General features: G+C 60.6%; 1 protein-coding gene and 1 long non-coding RNA gene across 2 annotated transcripts; one reads left to right on the top strand and one right to left on the bottom strand.

Annotated features, from left to right (window-relative positions):
- Positions 1–286: 286 nt before the first annotated feature.
- NKX2-3 (NK2 homeobox 3) lies at positions 287–2,601 on the bottom strand. The gene is made up of 2 exons (XM_065843849.2): positions 2,036–2,601; positions 287–1,350 (listed from the first exon to the last, which is right to left on the bottom strand). Exons 1-2 carry the CDS (start codon positions 2,376–2,378, stop codon positions 713–715), a joined length of 981 nt encoding a protein of 326 aa, XP_065699921.1. The 5' UTR covers positions 2,379–2,601; the 3' UTR covers positions 287–712.
- Positions 2,602–2,697: 96 nt separating this feature from the next.
- On the top strand, positions 2,698–7,720 carry LOC139828562 (uncharacterized). Its single transcript, XR_011740319.1, has 3 exons — positions 2,698–2,850; positions 3,737–3,792; positions 6,338–7,720. It is a non-coding gene; the product is annotated as an uncharacterized lncRNA (long non-coding RNA).
- Positions 7,721–13,641: the final 5,921 nt, after the last annotated feature.

A 13,641-nucleotide genomic window follows, 5' to 3' on the forward strand; every position in this document is an offset into this window, starting at 1 on the left:
CGGCGCCGGGGCCCCTTTGTCCCTTGCCTCCCTGCCACACCTTTTGTTCCCGAATCCAATAAGCGCCTATTCCCGCTACCTTCCTCGGCGGCTCCTTTCAGCGCCGGCCCGCGGCCACAATGGGCCCGGCTCTGAGCTGCGCGGCCCCATTCAGCGCCCTTGGCACGCTCACAAGTCGACCGGGCCGCCCTGCCCCGCGGGCACGCCGCTGCGACTGCCCCGCCGCCGGGCACCAGTCCCGGCCCCGCGGGGCACCGGCCGCTGGCCGAAGGAGGAGCGGGCGGCAGATATTGCACCTGGTTTATTGGCTGACTCGGCGAGTTGACGCTGGCAGTAACCGATACAGAGTAGATAGAGGGGCCGCGGCACCCCCGGGGCCCGCCGTCGGCTTTTTACAAGCAAAGCTGCTCCGCTGGCGCGGCGCGATCGGCTCCGGCCCGCTCGGCCGTCGCGGCGGCTCCACGGGGCGGCGGCGCTTTGCTGCGAGCTCGGGCGGTCCCGTCCTGCTGCGCCGCTCCGCTCGCCGCCGGCCTCGCACCGCGGCCCGTGGGAGCGCCGGGGTCCCGCCGCGCCGTCCCTCTGCCGCCGCCACTCCTTCGGTCCAGGGCGCGCGTTGCGCAGCGCGCAGCCGGGCTGCAGTGCGGGTGATAACGGGGCCCCGGAGCTGCCGGGCCGTCCTGCAGGTCCGCTCCCGGCCCTCAGTGCGTGCAGGCTACCAGGCCCGGATGCCCTGCAGTGCGCCCTGGCTGCAGGAGGGCCCCGCCGCCGCCTGGTGCAGCGGCTGGCCGCCGCCGAAGCCACCCAGGCCGCCCACGTTCACGAAGGGACCGGCGGCCGCCGCCGGGCTGCAGGCGGCTTGCATGGAGGCGCCGCCGGTGCCCGCCGGGTAGGTGCAGCCGTAGCCGGGGTTGTAGGAGGCAGCGTTACCGTAGCCGTAAGCGGGGAAACCGTTGTAAGAGTAGGGCCCGTTGTACGCTGAGCTGTAGCCCTGCGACCCACCGAGGCACGGCTTGCCGTCGCGGACCAACACGGGCACGGCCACCCTGCGCGGCGGCGGCGGGGCCGCGGTGCCGCCCAGCTCCAGCGACTTGTCCTGCCGCTGCCGCTTGCACTTGTAGCGCCGGTTCTGGAACCAGATCTTCACCTGCGTGGACGTGAGCTTGAGGCTGCTGGCCAGGTGCTCCCGCTCGGGCGCCGACAGGTAACGCTGCTGCTTGAACCGCCGCTCCAGCTCGAAGACCTGCGCCTGGGAGAAGAGAACGCGCGGCTTCCTCCGGCTTCGCTGCTTTGGCCTCTCCACCTCCTCCGCCTTCTCCGCGGCATCCAGCGGCTTCTTCAGGACGCAGATCTCTGCACGGGGGAGCACAGGTCACAGCTGCACCTTGCCGTCGCCGGACGCCCGCTGCTCCGACGGGCCTCACCGGCGGGCGAAAGGCCCGCGCCGCGGACAGCCACGCGCCCGTCAGACAACCGCGGTGCGGGCGGGGAGGCAGCGGCGGGACCGGCCACCATCGGCAGCGCCTGTGACTGCGAAGGGGCAGTTCGGGCTGCGAGGAAGGTCACGTCTCCCCGTCGCCGGCGGGATAACTGCTGCGGCACCGCGGTGCCAACCCCCGGGTCGCACCGCGAACGGCGCCGGGCACCTGCTCTGCCACCTCGCTCCCGGAGAGCCCTGCCCCAGCGGGTGCAGGCTGGGCCTAACCCGCCCCGTTCCTCCTTCTCCACTACCGAAATTGTGGAGCGTGGGCCTGATCCGGCAGCTCCGGTTCGGAGCCCAGCGGAGAGCTTTCCCGCGGAGGCGCTTACCAGGGAGGTGGTGAGCGTGGCGTGAACAAGGGCGGTGGCAGCCCTACGACCTGCCAGCCGCGGCTGGACATGCCCAGGGGACGCGGCGGCGGGGACCCGGCCACAGCGCCGGGAGCGGCGCTTCGCGGAGCGATGCCCAGCGGGCTGGGAACGCACCGTGGGGAACGAGCGCGGGCCCGTTCCAGCAGTGCGGGGTGGTGCAGGGGAGCGCGGCGGGGCCGATACTTACTTGGATCGCGGACCGCGGGGTCCAGCTCCTCTCCCGGGCCGGGGGCCTCGCAGGAGCCACGCAGCACGGCGTGCACATAGTTGTCGGCGGAGATCCTCGCGTCCGCCTGGCTGCCGGGCGCTGCCATGGGACTCAGGTAGGACAGCTTCTCCTCGTCCTCTTCCTCCTCGCCGTCGGAGAAGCGGGCGCCGTCGGCGGCCGCCAGCAGGCAGGCGGCGGGGTGGAAGTGGTGCTCCAGGTGGTGCGGGAGCTGGGCCCCATAGTGCGGGTCCTGCTGCTGCTCCAGGTTGAGGATGTCTTTGACAGAGAAGGGGGTGGAGGTGACGGGGCTCGGTAACATCATCAGGGCAGCTCAAGCGGTCAGGCAGTCCCGCGGGACCGGCTCGGCGGGGAGCGCCGCGCCCGGTGCGGGGGGAGCAGGCAGCGCCGAGAGACGAGGGGCCGTGACTGCTCCTGTCTAAGTTGCCTCCATTAGCCCGGCGCTGGGGGTCTGCGTTTTGTTACAGCTTCTGCAGGGACAGCCAAAGGCTCGGGAGCCTCCTCTGCCCCGGGCCGGCACGTCACGGCGAGGAGGGGCCGGGGGCGGCCTCGCTATTGGAGGGAGGGGGAGGCAGAGCCGGCCCCTTGCCCGGCTCCGGCCGCCCGGCCAGAAATAGCAATGTATTAAGGCTGCGCTTGGGGAGGCCGCTTACCCGCGGAGCGACCCGCCGGCCCGGCACCCGACCGGCGTGCTCGGGGACGGTGCGCCGGGGTCGGGGTCCCCGCAAAGAGGTGCGGCCGCCACCGCCGCGCCTCCCAGTGCTAAGCACGTGTAGGTAGGTAGGGACCCCCGGTGCGCCCCGCTGGCCCCTGCCCACAGACGGCTCGGCCTAGCCCCGGGAGGACGAGCACGTGCGGCCCGCCGGCCCGGCCTCCCCGCCCCGCCAGGACGGCGGCCCGCCGGCCGCACGGCCCCGCAAGTGCCTCGGGCCGCCCAGGACGCGGCGCGGAGGTTCGCCTCTGCCGCCCCGCGCTCCTCCTGGAGCGGATGGTGGCCCCGCCGTTCCGGACGGAACGTAGTCGTGCGGCGTACATGTAGCCAACCCGCTCCGCATCCCCTGGCAGCCCCGGTGCCGCGCGCCGGTGCTCGCGCAGATCCCCCCGCGACCGGCCAATCTGCCGCTCACCCCGGTTCGCCGCGCGCGCGCTCGGGTAAAGGCGCGTTCCGCCGCCGATGCCGGATCGGGCCCTGCAGGCCCGCGAGCACCAGGCCCAGCCGGGTCGGGTCGGACGGGCAGTCCGGGGCCGCGGCGATGCGAGCCTTGGGTGGAAAGCGCTACCATGCACCATTTGGTTTTTTGTTTCGTTTTCTTTCGTTTTCTTTCGTTTCGTTTCTGCTTCTTTCGTTTCTCCCGCCGGTAACGGGCGGCGAGCAGCTCCATGCAGCCAGTACGCCCCCATCCCGGCGAGTAACGCGCCGAGTGAGTCTGCCGAGCCCCATCCACACTACGAGTCTCCTGGTCCCGGGGCCGCGCCAAGCACCGGCCGAGCACCCCGGTGCGGCGCGGCAGGGGGTGCTCGGCCCCGCGACGGCGCCCCGCGGCCTCCGAGCCCCTCCAAGGGCTCAGCGCCGCTGCGTCGCGGGGAGAGGGCGCACTGAAAGAGGGGCGGGTGGTCCCAGGTAATAAATTTCGTTGTGATTAAAATCCTGTCGCCTCGCAGGGCTCGGATCGGCGCCGAGACAAGGCCACGGGGAGCCGGGCGCGCACGCCGGGCAGGTGAGTGTCCCGCTGCCGGGGGTTCGCGGGGCCTTCCCAGGCGCTTCTCTGGTCGTTACCGTCCGGTGGTTGCACCGTTAACGGCTCTGTCGGTGCTCTGGTTTCCCCGGCTCCCGCCGCTCCGCACCCCCCCGGAGAAACCCATTTACCGGCGGCGCAGCTCGGGACAGGAGGCCGTGTCCCGCGCACTTCGCCGCAGCTCGGGAGGTCCCCCTACCCGTTTTCCCGACGCGCCCGATCGTTCCCACCGCGCCGCTTAAAACCCCTCGCCCTAAATTGCAAAGGATCTGTCTTTTTTCGCCTCCCTCTGCCCGATCCCGGGGCCGGCCACCCGATCCAGATGGTGGACAAGAAAAGGCGCTGACCGGAACCAGACCTGATCGGTGCCCGGCTCTGCCGATGCACGGAGAAGCCCGGGGCTGCCTCGCTACAGCAGCCCCGATAACAATCAGTAACAATTAGCACCTTATCGGTGTTACACATCCGCAGCCGGCCCGACAGGACCCGGCCCGCTCCCGCCCGCCGCAGGGCCCGCTGCTGGGGAGGTGCAGGCGCGGACGCCCAGCGGCAGGGCGGCGGGCTGCCGGGGCTCTGCACGGCGCCGCGCATTCCGGGAGCCCCGCGGCGGCCGATCTCTGTGGCGGGCATGGCAGCGGCGGCAATGAGGGCTACCGAGCCACAGTCCGGTGTTCCCCTGCCCGACTGTCTGCGGGAGCAGCAGCCACCGTGCCGAGAGCCCGGCTCGGGGCTCGGTGGGATCTGGGTCGCCTGGCACCATCGCACTCCCGCCCGAAACGGAGTCCCGGACGGGCCGACCGCAGGCGCGGCCTGCGGGAATGGAGAGTCCGGGCATGGCGGAACCGGCGCCCCGGGTCGACTCTGAGGCGGTGGGAACTGCTCTCCCGCTGGAACCCGCTCAGTCGTGCCGCCGTTGGCCCCAGAGAGTGCTCGAGTAACGTATGCCCCGCGGAGGAAACAAGCCGCGGCCGGGTCCCGACACGCGTGGGAGCACCCCTGTGTTATCCTGGCCTTTCCTGCGGCCCCCTCATTCCCCGCCGGTGCTCCCGATGCGGTAACCGAGCCCGCGCCTTCCTGCACTGCCGTCATGCCGTCTTTGGTGGGTCAGGTCCACTTCGGCAGGACACGAGTGGCTGTGTAAGCCGAGGTAGCAGGGAGACGCTCGGGCCCGGTACGGGGCGGCAGGCACCAAGCAGCACTACTGGGAGGGTGCGAGTGGCCGGGGATGGACGAGCCAGGGCAGGGCGCAGCCCCGGTACCTGCCGGCGGGTGTCAGCCCCAGGATGCATCTCCGGGGCTTTACTAAGCCGGCTGGGCTGGGGTCACCGGGCTATTAATGGTTATTTTATTTATATCATTAGCGGTGTCCCCGGAGCTCTGTTTACAGCGGGGCCTTGTTGTCCCGGCCGCTCCTGCGCTCTGTTTAGACAGGGGATTATTGTAATGGATGGAGTTCGCCGTGCGGATGCTGCAGCGGAGCCAAGAGTCCCCCCGGGCCCAGGAGAAGGGGGGAGCAAGCCCTGCAGCGGCCGCGCACACCACGGCTGGCGGGCAGCCCCCCTTTCCCTGGGCCCCGGGCGCAGGCAGCCCGGTAGCAGGCGGCCGCGGCCGGGTGCCTCGCTCAGGGCGATGCTATCAGCCCCAGGGCTGCTAATTGCTCCATTAGTCTCGCGGGTGCAGAGTGCTGGAGCCGGCCCTGCGCTAATGGCCGTAAACAAACAAACACTTTAATCCGGCCCTGTCTCCAGCCTCGGTGTTCCGGGAGACAACGAGGGACTGCGGCGGGGCCCCGGCGCGGCTGCGGGAGGCCCTCGGCGGGCGGCACCCACCTGCCCACCACCCTGGGCAGCCCGGAGGCCCGCGGGCCGGGGCGGGTGCGGACCCGCGCCGCCGGGAGCAGCCCCGCGCGCCCGGCTCTATTTACACAGAGCCTGCCCTTGTGTAAACGCTGCGCGCCGTGGTTTATCTCAGGGCCCGTCTGTTTCTCGTTCTCTGTCAGCAGCGGCCGGTGAAGGATGGCCCTTTCCCAGGGGCTCGACCCTGATTTATGTGAGAACCGCAGCGCGCCGGGGACGCCCCCGCACGGCGGGGCCGGCGACGCGCCGCGGAGAGGCGGCGGGGTCCCGGGGCAACGGCCCGCTGGTGGAGTCGCCGGTGGGAATGCGCCCGGCCCGCACCGGCCTCGCACTCCGCGGGCACCTGCCGGCCCGCCCGGCGCCCACCGCGTAGCCCGGCACGGCGCTGCGCTCACTCCCGGGCGGTGCTCGCCGAGCACCGAGCCTCGGCCACGGCTCCACGCCGCACGGTGCGCAGCGAGCGCACCCCGGGGGCCTTCGGAGGAAGCGGGCACGGCGCGGCCCCGACAGCAGCTCCCAGCTCGGCCGCGCCCCCCACAGTGCGCCCGCCCGGGCACGGACCGGGCCCGTCGCCTCTCCCGGGTCGAAGGACAGCTTTTATCCAAACCCCACCGCTTCCATGGGAACCGTTTCATACCTTCTTCAAACGAAATGTTTTCTCTATTCCCCAGAGGAACAGAGGGGCTCCTGCGGTGGAGCCAGGTCCAGCAAGGGATGCTGCACACTCACCCAACAACGTGCTGTCTTCATTTCCCGCTACCCTGTCCCAGCCCTGCCCAGGCGATGCCAGCACTGTCCTTTGCACTTGGGTGTTCCAGCTGACACCTGCCTTCACCTCTCGGTGTCTTGGCATCCCCCTGTCTTGGCTTTGCCAAGAACCACACGCACAATGCCCATTTTATTCAGAAATACATCACTGCAAATATTTACTTTTCTTCAATGTTTTCTTGCTCCACTGGCACTGGCTGATTTACTTCACAGTTCTTCACAGTACAGGGATGTAAGATTTGGAAATACGTCCTAAAAGAACACCTTCATGAGAAATATGTTTCCTGAGGGTCAGACCCATATTCTTCAGTATCCTGAGAAATGCATACATTTCCAAGGTGGGAGCTTGATTTGGGGGGTACCAGTAGCTGTGTGCAATATTCCATGCTTAGCACTTTGGGGAATAGGGGCAGCACATGCAAGGGTGCTGATCACTGCAGCAAGATGAGCTCAGTGGCTTTGGACACCGAAGGGAAGGCTGCCCTTGATTTTTGTGCCCAATGGACCTATGAAACTGAGGCTGATGCGTTGAGCTCAGTGACAGCCAAATTGCAGGAGCAGGTAAAGGTCATCCTACATCTGAGGCAATGCAGGGTAGGAAATGTCAGTACCAAGTACCCCCTCCCGGCAGCTTTTATTTGGAGTCTCTTGTGCACAAAGGATATCCAGTCTTCACAAAGACACCCTGCTGTACAACGCAGCCTCGCGACTGTGGACGTGCAGAGGACAGCAAAACACCTCTTCCTCTGGAGGAGAAGCTGTCATAAATCACAGTTTACTGCTTGTGTGATGAGAAGGTTCTGAGGTCCTGTGTTGAGGCTTCTGTTGGAGGACACTGCCCTGAACGCATGTACACAACCACCCTCTTGCCACTTATGGAGAGTAAAACCCACAGCCGTTCCAGAAGCGCCTCTACTCCATACCTCAGAAGCCGTGGCTGCATGTTTACATCCATGAAGTTAAGAAGCAGGGCTGAAATTCATGCTTCAGCTGAGGCCCAGCATGAGGCTTGCTCACCATAGGGCAAGTACCACCACCATAGCGCTTAAGTGGAGCCTAAGTGGACCCTGGACCTTGCACTGGCGGCCTGCCTGGTGCTGGATTTCAGCTCTGAGCCCAGGCCTGCAGCTCTGATTCATGCGTGTTATCCTGCTGAGGTCAGCAGGTTTCATCCTGCTCCCACCATAGTCCGTGGGATGGTTCACACGAGAGTGGCAGGGTCAGGCTCTGTGTTTGCATGTGCCGTAGAAAATGGAACAATTATGATTAAACCAATTAAATTTTAACAGGTCTGGAAAGCGTTTTATTGCATAATAAACAGGAGGGATTAGCCATGTCGGGCTTTGCTGCGTGTGTGCAGTTCCTTGCTGTCCATAGCATTTGGTGTTCCTGTGGGCTGGGGACCTCCCTGAGCTGACAAACACACAGGGCTGGGAGCACAGCTGCATGCTGGCTCCCGTTCCTGTCCAGCACCTTCCCCTGAAGCATTCTGGGTGCAATGCTTTTCTTAGCCTGAGCAAAGCCTTTTCTAGAAGAAATTTTGCAAGCTATTTCTACAGGTATCCTTCAGGGAGAGGGAAGCCCATGCTGCTTCTGTACAGGCATGCTGGTGAGGGGCGAGTGACCAGGCTGGATATGTGCAAGGTGGTGACACGTCTCGTCTTGGAAACAGAGCTGATAAGTTCCTCTTGTTTAGGGCATCTGCCCGACAGCCAGTCCCTACTTCTCTCTCTGCTTAATCAAGAGTCCCCTGGCTATAAGCAGGGCTTGTTCCCATGTGGATGAGGCCATCCTGGGAATGGGTACCCCCAGAGCTGGCAAATCCATGCCAAAAATGGCACATAGCTGTGGGTTTGCTGGAGTAGTTTGGGGGTAATCTGACCGAGAAAGGATGCAGAAACCAGCTTTGGCAGAAACTATGCTGCAACCTTGGCTGAGCATATGCATGGGGCAGTGCACAGGCGGTTACCTCTGTGGTGGCACTCGCTTGGCTCTGCTGGTATTCATCTATAGGGGCTGCTCCAAGGGACAACTGCAGCCAGGGGCTGGTTGCTCAGCTGCTTTTTTTCAGCCGTGACTCCTTGGGCCAGCTCAGCAGGGTTGTGCACTAATATCCCCCCACCTTGCAACAACCTGCAGCTGGAGGCGAGGGAGGAAGATGGGTTGGGGAACCTCATCCTTTCTGTCTCTGCTGAGTTGATATGGGACAAGAGCCTGGCAGGCTCAGCCAAAAAGCATTTTGCACTCTGCTTCCAGAGGCCGCCACAGGCCAGCTTTCCACATCGTGGTGAGTTTTTCTCTGGAAGCAGAATGGTTGCTGCAGGTGGGGACTGTGGCATGTTCGGGGACAGTGATGGCAAACAGCTCCCTGGCTGGCTAACGTGCCTGGAAAGGTTAACAGTGGAGCGTGCACTTGGTCTGCACACTTCTAATAAACACGCATTCTTTCGTTTTCCTTTAGAACAGTTTCTGTATTTTGCCATGGCTACTCATATTGCTCCTTCCTGTGACATCTCCTCACCCACAGCCGCTGTATAAATAGAGCAGTCCCTGTGTCCCGCACGCAGGCGAGCAGGTGGGAGATTTGCAAGCTTCTGTTAATAGTTTATCTCTGAGTCTGCCTAGTGAATTCTCCTTGTAGTTACTGCACAGAAATTGTTAGTGTATCCTGATGATTCAGAACTTTCTAACAACAACTCGGGACCAAATTATAAACTGTTTTTGTATCTTGGAGTGGAGACTTGAGAGAGGATTCCTAATTGTTCTTATCCCCTCGGGGGCCAGAGCTGGATTATCCCACACAGGCTTCTCTGCAGACTTGTTTTTAGTCTATCGGTGGGCTCTCTGCCAGACTGAAGTGATGGGGAACTCAGTTTTCCAGATTTAAATCCCTCCACCCTTCCAACTCCACTTACACCTCTAAGGAAGAGTATGGATTAGAAAGGATTTGACCTCATGGGGCTTTAGTTTGGTGAAGATCTGTCCTTAAAAGCTTTTTTTTTTTTTTTATCCCCATGTAAACCTGAGTCTCAGCTCTGCACCAGGAACGGGCAGAAATGAAGAGCTATGTTGTTTGAGGGGCAGAGATCTCCCATTTCTTTTAAAATACCTGCCTTTAATGTCATTTCCTCTTGAAGACAATGGTTTAACGCGCAGGACAAGCAGGTGGGGATGGATGAGGGTGGTGTTTCTGGAGCATGGCATGGCTGGACTTCTGCCAGGGTTGCTGTGCTTCGGCCACACATGCAAAAGGCTGGATGTGCCCAAGGCTCCTCCAAAATGTGCCAGTGTGCCAGCAGCAACAGGGCAGCCTGGGTCCCTTGATGCAGCTCTGGGCTTGTCTGTGTGCCTCTGTTGTCCCAGCACACAGGAGGCCATGGGCAGTCGTACTGGGTCACTGTCACCAAGGAGAACTGGGATGCTCTCCACAGGACCCGTCCTGGTGGTCTCCTGCATGATCCGTCCTCCACTGGGAACCACCCGCGCAGCGATGCTGTGTTAGGCCAACAGTCCCAGGACGCTGGGGACATGGTGAAGGCATCCAGGAGTTAGTGTGGGGCCAAGGCAGTTCTTCCCTTCCTCATCCCCCGCTTTGCTGGGGAGGCAAGAGGCCACGTCGCTGGCTGTGCCCCATCCTGCTGGAAGCACTGACGCCTGTCTGGCTGCCGGGACACCCCGCTGGCCCCATCCCAGGCACGTTCCCCACGCCCGGCAGCAGCGAGCGGGCACAATGCTGCATCATGGGGCTGCCTGGACCCAGGCACCCTTCTCCAAACATCCCTCCCGCTGTGCGCCCATGATACCCCTGCAGCTCACCCACGTCCGCCTCGTGAACCCGCTTTTGCTGACAGTGGGGAAAGTAGGAGCCATGTCCTTGCGCTGACCTTCTCCTGACCTTCCAGTAACGCTCAAGAAACCCTCGGAAAGGCTTTCTCATTGTGCAGCCCCAGGGTTTCCAGGGAATTAGTCAGCAGGCTGGAATTGTGCTCTGTGTATGTGACCCCCCCGCTCTCCACCACCCCCTCCCACCTCTCCCATCTCTGGAGCCGGACCGGTCCAAGAGATATGTTGCCAGGGTGACAGCGAGGTGTGATGGATGGACAGAGAGTGGCTGTGGAGTGGCAGGGCCGCTGGTCAGCAACCCAGGGCTGTGTTTATAAGAAGGAAGAGGCTGTTTCCTGGAGCTAACATAATGCAGCTCTAAAAAAGGCAGGGGAAATACATCATGCGAGGAGAGCGCAGCCTGGGGAGGGGAGGGCCACTGGGGAGTCCAGCACCAAAGCGAGCCTCCAGGTCAAGGTGCCTTTGACAGGGGCCTTTTTTATAGGCCATTTGCGTGAGAGTTCGCTGCTGTTTCTCTGCAGCCCTGACAGCGGCTCAAGGCCCAGCCAGGGTTTGGGGAGGGTCTAATCTAAACGCGTTGCTTTCCAGCCTTTCATTTGCAGAACCTGCTGATTTATTTGGAAAATAAATAATTGTCACTGACTATTGTTTCATTGCTGCAGAATGACAGTCCTCCCCCTCGGTGTGGGTCTGTACTCTGTCCCTCAGTGGACAGTCGGAGGTGCAGGGAGCCGGGGAGGGACCCTGGTGTAGAGGGAGTGTGTGGCTGAGTCCACAGCCCCCATCTGCCCCCACCTCATCAGGTCCCAGGAAGCAGCGATGCTCAGAGCCACAGTCCCCACATGGGGTTGGGGACCCTGGAGCATCACTCATGGCACTCATGGTGTCTGGGCTGGAAGCTGGCACAGAGCTGACCAGTTGGAAAGGCAAGGGGACATCTCATCCTCCTTCCCAAATGCCAGCAGTAACAGTTTTCCCCCTTTTAGCCACAACGCAGGTGTGCACAGTCCTCATGCCCGACTCCAGCATCTCTTCCCTGCGGGGCTGGGTCTCAGCAGCCCTGCACACCCACAGCTGTGACAGCTGCAACATCCGTGGCACCTCTGAACCCTGCAACCACACTCCTCATAATGCTACCCCTGCACTGGAGATCTGGCCGCAGGAGAAGTGGCGGCTCCCGGTGTTGCAGACGCAGGTTTTGACTCCCAGCGCCGGAGCTGAGACCCCGGAGGGCTGGGGCAGGACCGCTCCCTCGCCCCACGCTCTACCCTGCCCTCCTCTCCTCCAGGACTTAACCATCCAGCGAATCGGAGAGCAGGGCCCCGGAAAACAGCTCCCGATTTTTCCATTTAAAAAAAGAAAAGATCCAATTAAAACATTTCAGAAAAGAATTTCACAAGGTGGAAAAAAAATTAAATCTGGGCTCATTCAGCTGTAAGTTCCACCATTTTCTATGTAGGTGCAAATTGCTTTTACTACAGCTGCAAATTTATTGAAATGCTGGAAATCTTTTCTTCCTTCTTGTATTCCTTCTATTCTTACAACCTTTCAATAGCAGAGCAAGTGATATTGAATATAGGGTTTTACTTTTTTTCTTTTACAAGAGTGACAGAGCTTGAAAAGTGTCAGCGTAGGGAAGAAAAGATGAGAAAAGAGGGGAGGAAATCTAGTGCGAACATCAGATGTTCTTCAAGCAACTTCAGTGCTGAGGAGAAAAAGGAAACAAGGAAAACATGAAAACACAGCGCTTCCAAATTTCGAACAGCTTTCTGCTTTAGGAAACTGAGATTTTAAAATTGTTTCAAAATATCCCATGGAAAAGTGAAATGAAAATGGTTTCCATAGAATAGATTTCAATCTAATTCATTTTGGGCAAGAGATTTTTCAGTAATTTTTATACCGAACATGTATTATAGTTTATTTTTCACGTTGTTATTAATAATAATAATTCTACCTCAATGTAACAATAAAAATCCTCAATTTCCATCTTTTTAGCAAATATCTAGGTTGGGTCCTGTTCTCACTGCTGCAGAGTAATATTTTTATTTCAAGTGGAGCCTCATTTTTGGCTTAGTGGTTAGCTTTTCTTTTTTTCTTCAGAAGAGTGTTCTGTCTTCAGCATTGTTCATACTTCCCCTGCTCTAATTCATGCAAATACTGCCACATGCACAAATTCCTCAATGAATTCAATATTAATCAGCAAACAATTGTTTTTTGCAGCCCAGCCTGATCGCTGTCTAAAAGCCACTTTTAAAGTATTTTATGAGTATTTGTATATTTAATGTTTGCATTGTTCTAAGTGACTTTTAACATTAGGTTCTCCCTCCCAGTTTTGGTTCTAAGTAGCACGTTCACATGCACTTACATTTTACTTTGTGTTTGGTTCACATTTTATACAGCTGTATTGAGTGACTTTCAAAAAAATCCCGACCAATCCATATTTCTGAGTTATTTGGTTTTGTCTGACATATCCGTCACAGATGCAGTGCAGGGGAAGGTGATCCATGCTTCTGGCAGCCCCTGTGCCAGCAGCCCAGGGCAGCGCTGCCTGTCCGGCGGGAGCTGGGCTGTGCTGGTCCCCCGGCAGCCCCAGCCCCAGCCGCGCTGTGCGGGTGTTGTGGTGCTGCTGAGCTGCACCCCCTGACATCAGCTGAGAGCGTGGGCTGGTGTTTTTTCAAAATACTGTGTATTACCATTTCCACAACCAGTTTTTGTTGGATTTGCGTCTCTCCCCCTGTGGTACCCCTGGACTTGTGCTCCCGGCGGGGGGGGAAGTGGGGCTGATCCTGAAGGTGCCCGGGGCCTCATCTTTCCAGCTTGGCTAGGAAAGAGGGCTGCTGGCTCCTCTGCAAGGTGCCCCAGGTGGCCATCATATTTCTAAAGGACTTGCCCGTGGCTGCAGTAAGCTCATTAGCTAATTCCCCTATTACACAGCATCAACAGAAGCATGTGTGTTTGGGCTTCCAGGCAGCCCTCTCTCGTCTTTCTCCCCAGCTCTCCTCACTTCCTCATTATTCTCTTCTCTTTGTTTTAGCTAAGAAGGCAGATTTCTAAAAGTCCCCTCAGCCCAGATATTTTGGGTGCAGTTTCATCCTTCCCTCATTATTCCCAGTCATGGGCTACCCCCAGCAAGAGGGGCTGCAGTGGGCAGAACCCTGATTGCCCGGCGGTGCAGCTCTTTCACCTCTGCCAAAGAGGCTTTTCGGGCCCGTTCGCGTTTCTGTGTCAATCTTGGAGCCTGGATGGACAAATGTGCTGAGGGTTGGTTCAGACAAAGCGAGGCACAGGGAGGTTCCTAGGAAGGAGGCTGCAGTATGAAGCCGCCATGGTGGAGTGCTGCTCTTTGCGGGGTCGCCCCTGGTTT

This window comes from Patagioenas fasciata, chromosome 8, assembly GCF_037038585.1.
Source record: "Patagioenas fasciata isolate bPatFas1 chromosome 8, bPatFas1.hap1, whole genome shotgun sequence".
NCBI classification, from domain to species: Eukaryota; Metazoa; Chordata; class Aves; order Columbiformes; family Columbidae; genus Patagioenas; species Patagioenas fasciata.